Source organism: Chiloscyllium plagiosum, unplaced genomic scaffold (assembly GCF_037043375.1).
Source record: "Chiloscyllium plagiosum isolate Xiang-an unplaced genomic scaffold, Cpla_swu_hap1 HiC_scaffold_3, whole genome shotgun sequence".
In the NCBI taxonomy this organism is placed as follows: domain Eukaryota; kingdom Metazoa; phylum Chordata; class Chondrichthyes; order Orectolobiformes; family Hemiscylliidae; genus Chiloscyllium; species Chiloscyllium plagiosum.
In genome coordinates, this window is record NW_028270141.1 from 76,540,613 (window position 1) to 76,554,856 (window position 14,244).

The following is a 14,244-nucleotide window of genomic DNA, read 5'->3' on the forward strand; positions in this document are numbered from 1 at the left end:
TGTATTCTATCCATGCCTCTCATAATTTTGTAACCATCGATCAGTTCACCCCTCAGCCTCTGACATTCAAGTGAAAATAAACCAGGTTTGCCCAATTTCTACCTCTACCAAGTGTCAAGTTCTACTATCCATGTTTTTCTTGGTACTTGTTTCACCTTTTCTGATGGTGTTTATTTTTGGCGATTTTGTTCATCACTATTTGCTTCTCTTTCATCTTTCTGTACCCTGATACTGCCCTCTCACGCAGTGCGCCATATGAGAAACAACAAGTTTACATTTTGCAGCACACAGCCTGTTATTGTAAAATGCAGCTGTACCTACTTCAGTTGCCACTGTGTCCTGGAACTAATCAAAAGTGTGACCTTAAGTGAGAGCTCAAAATCTATGAGATACTAACACAACCTTCCAAAATCATGTGCGGTATAGCCATAACGTTGCATTAAAGCAAACAGAACCTGACCAATAATAATAGCTCAAGGATATATGATCTCAGGAAACTAGCACTGGAAACTGTATTAACAGTTTACTACTGAATTATGTTGAGAAGATAAATTCACATCACCTTCTGTAATATTTTGGCATCCTGCAAACACTTTTGTTGTGAAATTAAAGTAGTTGTCACATTTGCCACCTTGTGATCATTATCAAACTTATGCCAGCTCAATATTTGCTTTTACATAGAATCACTACAGTGTGGAAACAGGCCATTCAGCCCATCAAATCTATGCATTTTCTCTGGCCAATCCACCTAGCCTGCACATTATGGGCAATTTAGCATGGTCAATCCATCTGACCTGTACATCTTTAGACTGTGGGAGGAAACCAAAGTACCTGGAGGAATCCCATTCAGACACAGGGAGGACATGCAAACTCCCTGGGGCATCTCTGTGGTTAGCATTGCTGCCTCACAGCACCAGGGAACTGTATTTGATTCCTGCCTTGGATGACTGTGTGTGGAGTTTGCACATTCTCCCTATGTCTGTGTGGGTTTTCTCTGGGTGCTCTGGTTTCCTCCCACAGTCCAACGATGTGCAGGTTAGGTGAATTAGCCATGCTAAATTGCCAGTTGTGTTCGGGATGTGTAGGTTAGGTGTATTAGTCAGGGGTAAATGTAGAGTAATAGGGGAATGGGTCTGGGTGGGTGATTCTTTGGAGGGTCGGTGTGGACTTGTTGGGCCAAAGAGCCTGTTTACACTGTAAGGATTCTATGATCCATGATCCACCCGAGGATAGAACTGAACTGGAATCCGGAGTGCTGTGAGGCAACATTGCTAACCACTAAGTCACCATACTGTCCCATATCACGGATTAAGAATTTTCAGCAGGCTCAATTTTGTGCCCGTCAGTTCAACAAAATTGCAAACATTCACCAGCAAACAGTAAAACAACATGAATACTGCTCGACAGTTTCGATTCAGTGTCATAAGACATGCAGCAAACTGCTGCCAATTACTGAAACCATTTTTTGCATTTCATCAACCAGTGAGACTGAAAAAAAGTAAAGGCATTTGCCAATCTCATATCATGTAAACAATGTCCAAGACACCACCATTACTATCATTGGACATGCGCTACTCCACGAGCAGGACAGACCCAGCAGAGGGGACAGAGTGGGAGCGGCCAATTGCCTGACAGTGGTCGTTGACCTTATGAAGTCTCATGTCATCAGGTCAAATGTGGCAGGGAAAGCTCCTGCTAATTACCATATACCACCACTTCCACATTTCCCTCTCCCACCCCACAACATTCCCCTCCACCACCACCCACCACCACCACCACCCCCTCCCCCACCCCAACTCTGCTACATCGCCAGTTGAAACATTAACACTCCTGCGTGTAGAATACCATTTGGAGAGAGCACAAAATGTACTATGGCTGAGTAAATTCAATATCTCCCACCAGTGGTGAAACCACTAGCCAAGATGGATGAGTCCTAAAAGGAATTGCTGCTAGACTTGGTCAGTCTCAGGTGGTGAGGGAACAAACAAGAGGAAAAATCATTGTTAATCTCATCCGCACCAATCTGCTTACTACAGTTACATCTGTCCATGTCAGTATCAGTGGAGTAACCACCGCACAGTCCTTGAGGAGATGAAGTCCAGTCTTCACACTGAGAATTCCTTCAATTAACTTGTGAGGCAGTATCACCATGCTAAATAGGGTAAGTTTAGCAATCACACAACACCAGGTTATAGTCCAACAGGTTTAATTGGAAGCACTAGCTTTCAGAGCGCTGCTCCACAACCACCTGATAAAGGAGCATCGCTCAGAAAGCTAGTGCTTCCAATTAAACCTGTTGGACAATAACCTGGTGTTGTGTGATTTTTAACGTTGTACACCCCAGTCCAATACCGGCATCTCCAGATCATGACTAAATGGGATAGACTTTGAACAGATCTAGCAACTCAAGACTATATACCTGTGTGGGGCATCAGCAGAATTGTACTCTGCCACAATCTGTAACCCCATGGCCTGGCATATCCACAATCCGATTATTGTCATCAGGCCAGGGGAAACAACTCTGGTTCAATGAAGAGAACAAGGTTAGGAGCCAACGTGGTGAAGCTACAACACAAGGCTATTTACATGCAAACAGCAAAAGCAACAAGTGATAGATAGGGTTAAGCAATTCCATAACCAACGGATCAGATCTAAGCTCTGTAGTCATGCCACATCCAGTCGTGAATGGTGGTGGATGATTAAACAACTCACTGGAGGAAGAGGATCATCCTCAATGATGTGGAAGCCCAGCACTTTAGTGCAAAAGATAAAACTGAAGTATTTGCAATAATCTGCTGCCAGAAGTGCCATGTGGATGATCCATCTCAGCCTCCTCTAGAGGACGCCAGCAGTAAAAATGCCAGTCTTCAGCCAAATCAGCATGATCACAAGAAGTCACTGGAGACACTGGATACTGCAAAGGTTACAAGTCCTGAAAACATTCTGGCAATATTCCTGAACACTGGAGAACTTGTCATATCCCTAGCCAAGCTGTTCCAATGCGGTTACGACATTTCCATCTACTCAGCAATGTGAAGAATAGCCCAGAACGTCCTGTACACCAAAAACAGGACAATTCATTATCTCCATATCATTCTCCTCTTGATCACCGATAAAGTGATGGAAGGTGTCATCAACAGTGCTACCAAGCAGCAATTGTCCAGCATTAACCTGCTCCCTGATGCCCAGTTTGGGTTCTGACAGGACTGAAGTCAACAAAAATTATGAGCAAATTGTCTGCTGTTTAAGAGTTATACCTGGAATATAGGAAGATGAAGGTCATAGGAACAGAAGTACGTTATTTAGTCCAAGTCTTCCAGTCATTCAATGGCTGATCCAATAATCTCAGCTTCACTTTCCTGCTTTTTCCCCATAACTTTTGATTCCCTTACTAATTCAAAATCAGTTTATCTCAGCCTTGAATATATTATCAACAGTCCTATGCAATAAAGAATTCCATAAATTCATTACCCTCAGGGAGAAAAAATTCCTCTTAATTTCTGTCTTGAATGCACAGCTCCTTATTCTGAGATTGTCCCCTTTGGTCCCAGACTCTCCCAACAGGGTAAACAACATTCCACATCTATCTTGTCAAGTCCCCTTAGAATCTTGAGTGTTTTAATGAGATCATCACTCATTCTTCTCAACACCAAAGAGTACGGGTCCAACCTATTCAACCTCTCCTCCAAAGATAGTACCTCTACACCTGAGATCAACCAGGTTATGTAGACCTGTATGGTGAATATCGTAATCTCCATTAGATCACTTTGCATCGAAGTAACCTACATAAACTACCATTATTGGCCACCTTAAGACAATGATTTTAAAAAGTTAAAATAACAGGTGATAGTTCATGTAAGCATTATACTATTCACATGACTGATTATTAACACTGCACTAAATTTTCAGAGATGGTTGAATGTATCAGATAAAAGAAATTGAATATAGCAAATTTGATAAATAGACAATGGGACAAATGCTTCTGTCCCTATACCAAAAATAATTTGTTGCAGTGCATAGAGCAAAATTGGATCCTTACACTTATAAAGGACTCTCCCCAGTGGTCAACTATGTGTTGCAACCAAGTAATCAAGTTCAGTAATTTCAGATGCAGCAACAAGCAAATCTGCCTCATTCAGACATAGCAAATAATCTGAAAATCAGAAAATTATAAGTAGGATGAGAAGTGTTTAGGCTGAAAGTCTATTTATTAAGTTTTTTTTTCGAGCAATTTTCTTCAAAATGGATTTGTTTCTATTGGTGATATCAAGTACATGCAGTCCATTTCATTATTCCATGCCTTATTTTAATGAAGGTCAAAATGGAGAATATCTTATGCAGAAGTTAGGTGTTTAGTCACTAATAGTGCAGATTATAATTTCCAACTGTTTGCTATTTATCTGAGAAATTTCTCCTTACTGTTTTGAGTGCCAGTGTCTGTGGACTCTGGATGCATGTCACTGTCAACATGCTCTGAAATATTGTTACTAGAAATTCCAAGATGGAGATCCAAAGGAGCAAGTGATAAGTCGGGGTCACTGGGTACCCATGCTGACTTTGTCAGGAATTCTCAGCATCTCAGCATTCTAACAGCAAGTGCATGGATAGGATAAATAGATAAAGTCTTTTCCCTGGGGTTGGGGAGTCCAGAACTAGAGGGCATAGGTTTAGGGTAGGGGAGGAAAGATATAAAAGAGACCTAAGGGGCAACTTTTTCACGCAGAGGGTGCTATGTGGATGGAATGAGCTGCCAGAGGGAGTGGTGGAGTCTGGTACAATTTAAATGGCAACATTTAAGAGGCATTTGGATGGGTATATGAATAGGAAGGGTTTGGAGGGATGCTGGCAGGTGGGACTAGATTGGGTTGGGATATCTGGTCGGCATGGACACGTTGGATCAAAGGGTCTGTTTCCATGCTGTACATCTCTATGACTTTATGACTCTAAATGGTAGAATAGAAGAATATGTATTAATGAGGTGAGATTAAGTAATAATAAAGGTGATAACAAGAGCTAATCACTGTTAATATGCTTCCCTCTGCTCACAACCAAAAATCTCATCTCAATGTTCAGAATTGAGTTGGAAAATGTGACTTGTTTCTCTTGATGTCAGGGAAGGCCCCAATCGACACTCACGTAATTCTCTCAAATTTCCAACCCCCCCCCCCTCATCCCAATCTATATTGTTCAAAGGCTGGGAGATTCTTCCCTAAGAAACTATTTTTCACACTGATAATTTAAGAAACATACTAATCCAAACCTTAGTTAACAAAAGCTGAGAGAGATAACAAATTATACTTATAAAGTCTACTATTTTTCCCTTTTTAAAAGTTTCCTCAAATTGATCTCTCTGGGGACCTCACAAACTCGTTTATCTTTCTTTCATTATTTGTCTTGGGATGGATTATGCATGAGAAGTGTATATAATAGTTGCTAAAGGTTAGTTAATGGAAAAACACTTGGATAGAATTACATATTGAAAATAAATTTTGAACTCTTAAGTCCAAATTTTAGTTCATGATCCTATTAAAGGTTAAAATTCGAGTTAACTCCGCTCAAGTGAGTGATATCAAAAATATCAGTGAGTGGTACTGAGTGACAGTTTATGAGTAACTCAGAATGCATCAAATGAATGGCCCAGATGTAGACATCAGCCACCTTGGACATGATTTGGACAGGTTAGGAAAATGGGCAAAGAACAGGCAGATGGAGTACAACGTGGGAAAGTGTGAGATCATGCACTTTGTCAGGGAGAATAGAAGCATAAACTATTTTCTAAATGGGGAGAAAATTCAGAGGTCTGAAATGCAAAGAAAGTTGGGACTTCAAGTCCAGGATTCTCTCAAGGTAAACTTGCAGGCTGAGTCAATAGTTAGGATGGAAAATGCAATGTTAGCATTTATTTTGAAAGGACTTGAAGATAAAAGCAGGGATGTACTTCCTAGGGTCTATGAAGCTCTGGTCAGATCACATTTAGAGTATTGTGAGCTGTTTTGGGTCCCATATCTCAGGAACGATGTATTGGTCCTGGAGTGGGTTCAGAGGAGGTTCATAAGAATGGTCCCAGGAATGAAAAGTCTAACATACAAGGAACGTTTGAGGACTCTGGGACTATGCTCAATGGAATTTAAATGGATGAGGGGGGGATCTAATTGAAACTTACTGAATACTGAATGGCCTGACAGAGTGGATGTTGGGAATATGTTTCCATTGGTAGGAGAGACTAGGACCCAAGAGCACAGCCTTAGAATAAAGGGAGGCCCTTTTAGAATGGAGATAAGGCGAAACTTCTTCAGCCAGAGAGCGGTGAATCTATGGAATTCAGTGCCACAGAAGGCTGTGGAGACTGGATCATTGAGTATATTTAAGATGGAGATATTGTCAAGGGGATCAACAGCTAGGGGGAGAAAGCGGGAGAATGGGGTTGAGAAATCTATGAGCCATGATTGAATGGCAAAGCAGACTCGATGGACTGAATGGCCTAATTTCTGCTCCTATGTCTTATCGTCCTAAGGTCTTATGGTGGAGCAACAGGCATTAGTCAGCTCAGCTCTATATTTTTAATTTTGCAATGGACTTTGATATAAACTTACAACTTTGTTATTACTGCTTATTATTAATACTTTTTCACATTATTGACTACCACAACACAAACCATTGTCATTTGAGACGGAAGGTTGCCACCAGTCAATGAATACACAACTATCTATATCAACTACAAATCCTTCTGAACCTAAAATATTTACTAGATGTCTCCTTAACTGCCATTGGATTATTGGTTTCAAAGCCACTACCTCTGTCCCATGATTAAAATTTCAATGAAATGACAAAAATGGCAACAATAAGTCACCACAAATGCAATTACTGTAAGATATTGCCCTCTGTGTCTACTGGTGTAGGTACATGAGGACTACTGGAAGTTTAATGAAGTCTGAGAAGCCTCCATTATAGCTCCTCCTAACCGTTCTCTGACTGAATTGAGGTGAGTGTGCCAAACATTAAGCCACCTAATTCACCACATCATACCTGCTGAGACCTCCACAACATAGGGTACTGGTGTTGCCACATACCCTATTAAAGACCGTAAAAAGCAGTTGGTACAAGCTAGCTAAGTTTGCTTCTTTATAATGTTTCTGGAAGCAAATGGCTGTATAATACAGGCTTGCAGTGTAAGTAAAATTGACGGATAACGGACTAGCTGCCTATTACACACGGCGTATGAAAATAAACCGTTTGTGGTGTCTAACAAACAGCTGATTCAATACCCCAATAAAGTCAAAAATGTCAATTTTAAAGTTAAAATAAGAAAATATGCAGCATGTTTGCCACATACACAACGAGCACTTGGTGCAAATGTAAGACTGATGTAGCACTGTGCCATTCAACAACTTTCATTGCTCACACCTTTTGAGTATAGGGGTTGGGACATAATGTTGAGGTTGTACAAGATATTGGAGAGGCCTCTTCTGGAGTACTATGCCCAGTTCTGGTCACCCAGTCGTAGGAAGGGTATTATTAAGCCAGAGAGGGTTCAGAAGAGATTTACCAAGATGTTGCTGGGTATGAAAGGTTTGAGTCATAAAGGAAGACTGGATAGGCTGGGACTTTTTTCACTGGAGCATAGGAGGTTGGGAGGTGACCTTATACAAGTTTATGAAATCATGAGAGGTACAGATAGGTGTATTTTCCTTGAGATAGGGATTTCAATAGTAGGGGGCACATGTTTAAGATGAGAGGAGAGAGATTTAAGAAAGACATGAGGGACAATTTTTTACACAGAGAGTGGTTTGTGTGTGACATGAACTTCCTGAGGAAGTGGTGGATGTGAGCACAATTACAACCTTTAAACGACATTTGGATAAGTACATGAACAGGAAAGGTTTGGAGGGATATGGGCCAGGAGCAGGCAGGTGGGAATAATTTAGTTTGGGATTATGCCCAGCCTGGACTGGTTTGACTGAAAGGTTATTTCCTTGCTGAATGACTACATGACTATGACACTCTGTCCATCCCTTTGATTGATAAGCAACACAAATCTGTCTTGAAACCATTCGATATCTAGCTTTTTATTTCTTTATTCTTTCATTGGTCATGGGAGTCACTGTCAAGGCCAACATTTCTTGCCCATGCCCAGTTGCCCTTGAACTGAATGGCCATGTCAGAAGGCAGTTAAGAGACAACACTGCTCTGGATCTGGAGTCACATGTGGACTAGACCAGGGAAGGATAAAAGACTCACTAAAGGCAAGATGGATGTTTATAGCTTTATAATTCCAGATTTATTCATTGAATTTAAATTCCACCAGCTGCCATGGGAGGATTTGAACCCATGTCTCAGAGGATTATCATGAGCTCTGGATTACTAGCCCAGTTGCATTAGCGTTAAGCCACTATCGCCCATTAACAGATAACATAGGTAACTAACCCACTCTCTCATTGTAAGTTATTCATTAAAATATTTTGAAGAGACTGTTCATGACCATTTTATGTTTTATTTTTAGGACACTGAGTGCTGGATTTCCCAGATCTCTCCCAGAAATTGGAAGAAGTAAGTATATTTGAGCATTAGCTCAGAGCCAGGAGGACCAAGATTTTCTTGTCTACTCCTCCAAAACATCCAGCTTTGCACTCCTTCCACTTTGGAGTTATTAACAGTTCCTATAAATCATATCCTTGTTAACTTGACTTTATGTCGGGAGAAACCCTTGTCGGACGCATTTTTTTACCAATAAGATTAGATTAGATTACTTACAGTGTGGAAACAGGCCCTTCGGCCCAATAAGACCACACCGACCCGCCGAAGCGCAACCCACCCATACCCCTACATTTACCCCTTTAAACTAACACTACGGGCAATTTAGCATGGCCAATTCACCTGACCCGCACATCTTTGTGACTGTGGGAGGAAACCGGAGCACCCGGAGGAAACCCACGCAGACACGGGGAGAATGTGCAAACTCCACACAGTCAGTCGCCTGAGTCGGGAATTGAACCCGGGTCTCTGGCGCTGTGAGGCAGCAGTGCTAACCACTGCGCCACCGTGCCGCCCACTAAGATTCTAGTATGTTCATGAAATCTATGGACTGCAACTTCAGTCCATAGATTTAATAGTTATCTCCCAACTTTCCATCCTTCTGCAAGCTATCTAACTTCTTCCAAACTTTCTACCAGATTATCTGAATAATTGGCACTTCAGTTACATCTCAATGGCATATTTCAACACTTACTATCTCTGGCACATTGGCATTTCTTCTGCCCATAGAAAAACCTTTTGCAACAGTCCATTATAGAATTTACTAGCACAACCAAGGCTTGATTAGGAAATTGAGTTTTCCATAATTTTTATTGAGTGATTCTCCACATTTTTTTCAACCTTTCATGGGATGTGAGGAGAATAGGTTATGTGTTGCCTTATTATGCAATCTTCAACTGCAATTATGAACTTTTAAACATTTATATCATTTAAATGGCTCATAAGATAATTGGGAATTAAAGTTGCAGGTGTATCATAATGACCGTTTTGTTCATTAGTAATCCATTCCTAGCAAATCCCATTGTCAGCAATCATACGCTTCAATTTTTGGGTCCTTAATAATTAAAATAAAAATGGGCACATCTGTTTTCAAAACTGAAGATGAAATGTTTGCTATTCTCAGTAAAATAGTAATTATTCATCATGCATAAGTAAAGTCTGATTTTAAAAAAGGGTGATTATCCAACTGGCTATTAAACTCAAATATGTGTCTGCTGGCTATGGAAGATTCTATGGCCCAAATAACTTCATTCAAAATGCAATTTTATTTTATTTTTATAATGTTCAGATGTTCAAGGAAATTAGTTCAGGGAACTAAATTCCCAGCTTCAATGAGTGACCTATGCCAAGTAAAAATTAAACAATACATTTTAATTCACCCTCTTACATCTTGCATTTTGCAGTGCAAAGTGATTTTATTTTAAATTTATCTATGTACAAATATATTTTGAGAGCTAGTCTAACATAATGGGATATAATAGCAATCAATGGCTAGATTGTTAGGATAGACAAAACATAGGAAATGAGCGCATAGCTTTGATAAAGCTATTATTCTTGATTAGTACTGCAGTATATTCATTCCATAAAATCACTTCATCTTGAACTGCTTCTTTCTGCAAGAGCAATGTCCTTCACATATTGATTACCAAACGTTCCTCCTGGGGAATATCCAATTATTTATATAAAGTCATTTGCTCTCAAAATATAATTATCACGTATAAAAGCAAGAAAATCTTGGACAATAATATATTTGTGTACAATGAAATGATGTGATTCAAGAATAAATATAACAATTGAACTGAAAATATCTGTATCTTGATTAAATATTTCCATTGCAAACAATAAATATTTGTACCTGCAGTCCCTCAATAGCCAGTCGAAGCATACTTGGGGTGAGTTTAGAGGCTTGTTTGAAAGTGAAGTTGCTCCAGTCGATGATCAAAATAAATCCATTCACTTGAAGTTCTGGGTCTTCAATCATTGCTTCCAATGATAGCAATATGGCACGCAAGATATCTATTAACGTGTACCTTAAAGAGAAATACTGCCATTAACCATCAGGGCATCTTAAAGGCATGAACAGCAAACTTTCAAAATTGGCAGTCAAAGATTTGACACAATTTAGCTAACTCAAGTGCTTGGAGCTAACCTTCACCAACAGTGTCAGTGACATCCTCTGGACAATTAAAATACCATTCCAGCTAAATGGTAAACTCTTTACTAAAGCACTGTATAGCAAGTGATTTATTTTCTTGAAAGGGGATCAAAATAGATCATCCACTTCTAATTTCTGGCCTGAGATTATTACATAAATAAAGGCCTGTCTTATGCTTTCATCTGGTAGGTGCAAACACCGAGAATGCTTTTTGAAATATTCTCTTCTGATCAGATGTTTGTGTTGTTAATTTGTCAAATTGTTTGTGTGATGTCCATTACTGGATTAGCAATGTTCCTTCACTAAATAGTAGAAGGGCCAAAGTCACAAATAGCATTCCCAAGTCACTGATTTCAAATTTCTCGTTGGCACTGTCAGAGATTAAGCCAAACTGTAACGTTTTGCTCTGATGAATTTATGATCACATATCTGTATCATCATTAAAATCACTTACTTCCACTTTTGTAATATTGCTTGACTCTGTCCCTACCTTAAGTCATTTATTGCTGAAACTCTCACCTGTGCATCTGTTACCTCTTGACTTGATTAATCCAATACATTCTTGGGTGGTTTTCCACACTGCAGTCTCTGTAAAGGTGATGTAATTCAAAGCTCTGCTTTTTGTGTCCTAACTTATTTCCATTCACTCCTGTGGTCAAATATTGGCTCATGATTTAAAAATGCCTCAACTTTAAAGTTTGCATCATCATTTTTAAACTCTCCATGTCAGTATCTATATGTATCCTATCATCCTATGTTTGTATTCTCCTGAACCTCATAACCCTTTAAAATATCTGTCCTCCTCTAATTCTGGATTCTTGAGAATCCCGAATGTTAATTACTCCACCACTGGTGCCCATACCTTCAGTTGCTAAAGTTCTGCACATCCCTTCGTAAACATCTGACACACTTTCTCTTTTAAGGATTTTCAGAACTTTCACTTTGATCAAACTTCTGTTCATCTGAATTAGTATCTCCTTTTCTGCTCTGGTGTCACATTTTAAATGCTACAAAGCTCCTTTGAAGCATTTTTGCACATTTCATTACATCAAAGGCATCTTATACAGTAAAACAATTGTTGTTGTCCCATAGCAATTCACTGCTGAATATGATAGAGCTTTTGACTGATCTATTGGTTGTAGGATCATGTTGTTCCATCTATGGCATGCTGCTTTTACTTGTGAATATGCTCTAAACAATTCAGCATGCCTATTTTGCAGACTAACACATGTTCAAGTATATTCAACATTGCTCATGGCATGATCTTCCATAGTCCCTATTGAAAGTTGATCACCTGGATTATTAGTAATGGTAGATGGAGGAATATGCTGGCCAAGATGTGATGGAATGGAATGGGGAGATGATGGCCTAGTGGTATTATTGCTGGACTGTTAACCTAGAGATCAAAGTAATGTTCTGGGGACACGTGTTCAAATCACACCATGGCAGATGGTAGAACTTGAATTCAATAAAAATCTGAAATTAAACAGTCTAATGATGACCATGAATCCACTGTTGAATGTCAGGAAAAAAACTCATCTGGTTTACTAATGCCCTTTAGGGGAGGAAACTACCTATTCTGGCCTACATGTGATTCCAGACCCACAGCAATGTGATTAATTCTTAACTGCTCTCTGGGTACTTAGAGATGGGCAATAAATGCTGATCTAGCCAGCAATGCCCTCATCCTGTGAATAGATAATGAAAAAAATTCTGTGGTTGATGGCGCAAAATGCCCAGTTTTGAGCTGATCTGAGTCCATTCCAAGAAACACAGAGGTATTGCTGCACAAAGTGATGGATGGGTGGGCTCAGTCTGAAGATAGGTCTTTGATTCACAGGTATTATGGAGGAGTTACTCCTAGAGATAACGACATAGGCAGAGGTATCTGTGATAGGATGATTGGGAAGAGCTAGGTCAAACAGGATTTTTACCTCATATTGATTCTCTCACCAAATTCTGCAAGCCCAATCTGATAACAATGTCTTCAGGATGCAGACAATAGTGGTATTAGATTAGATTACTTACAGTGTGGAAACAGGCCCTTCGGCCCAACAAGTCCACACTGACCCGCTGAAGCGCAACCCACCCAGACCCATTCCCCTACATTTACCCTTTCACCTAACTCTACGGGCAATTTAGAATGGCCAATTCACCTAACCTGCACATTTTTGGATTGTGGGAGGAAACAGGAGCACCCAGAGGAAACCCACACAGATACGGGAAGAATGTGCAAACTCCACATAGAAAGTCGCCTTAATGGATTTTTAAAACTAAAATTTTTATTAACCTTTATTAATTCATGGTAGTTTCTCACAAGTTGAATTCTGGGGTGGACACAGAGTGCTGGGGAAATTCATGAAAATGGGAAGGAGGTCTGTGAAGGAGGTAACCACACACACACACACACACACACACACACACATGACCATTAGCCTGACTGCATACTTGGTGATGACCTCTGTTAGTGCTGGGTTAAATTTCTGTTTTTATATATAAAATTGGAGATGAGCTGTCTTCTCTGAGCCCAGCTAGCTTTGTTTTCTTTTTAAGTTAGATCAATAGAAGCAGCATGAAGGGGTGGGGTCAAGCTTCTACAGAACCAGGACTTTAGTTCTAACTTTTGGGCTTGGGCCTTGAAGCTGTATGTGGAAGCTGTTACAGATAAACACTGGGTTTCTCTTCCTGCTGGTGGATTTGCACATGAGACGAACTATTTTATGGAATTTGCCTTTGCCAAAGGTGTGTTTATGGCATGTTATTATGTTGGAACAGTTGCTGTTTAGCAGTTGAAATGACAGCACAGAGGCCGGTATTCTGTCACCAAGTGACCCTTCATTTACTTATGCACAATACACTGCCGGTGGCCAGCTGGCTTGGAGTCAGTCCCCCGAACTGAGGAGATTCTAAATCTTCTGGTAACATTTTCTTTCTCAATTGAAGAGATTCTAATCTCCTGGTTATTGTTTTTTTTGCCAAATAGCAGTAGTGCTTATTTCTCCCAGCACCCATGTCGCGTGCGTGTAGGTGTAGGACACAGTGAGGAAAAGTGCAGAAAACTTCATTCCTATTCTACCACCAGGAAGAAAAGACACTGGAGTGACTAGTGACAAGAGTTGCCCAATTCCTTAAGGGCAAAGCCTGCATGAACAAAAAAGTGAAGGGGGGGGGCAAGGGTCAAATCAAAATAGAGTTGGTGGGGGAAACAAAGCACCCCATGCCCCACCTTTCCCTGAACACATCTGGGTTGAATCCAATGGTAGCTAGGATTGCCTTTAATTGACCAATTGGCAAATGGGTCTTCCAACACCTCCAAATACACTGTGAATGTGTGATTACGTGAGGACAGACAGGAAGGTGCTGGGAACAGTGCAGTTATTTCATGGAGTGTGGTAGAATATTTCTTACTTGTCTGGATGAATGCAGTTCGATCAAAACTGAAAAACAATTGGCATTATCTGGGAGACACAGCCTCTTGTGCTCAGTGGCTCTAGCATCAATGATATAGATGAAGGCATTAAAAGTAATATTAGCAAATGTGCTGATGACACAAAGCT

The 14,244-nt window shown here is 40.2% G+C and overlaps 1 protein-coding gene across 1 annotated transcript in view; it reads right to left on the reverse strand.

Annotated features, from left to right (window-relative positions):
- The window catches only part of clvs2 (clavesin 2), a 106,959-nt gene that overhangs the window by 71,724 nt on the left and 20,991 nt on the right, over positions 1–14,244 (reverse strand). The window contains exon 2 of the mRNA XM_087980905.1: positions 10,388–10,562. Within this exon, the coding sequence (XP_087837031.1) occupies positions 10,388–10,562 (175 nt within the window). The remainder of the gene's footprint in view (positions 1–10,387; positions 10,563–14,244) is intronic.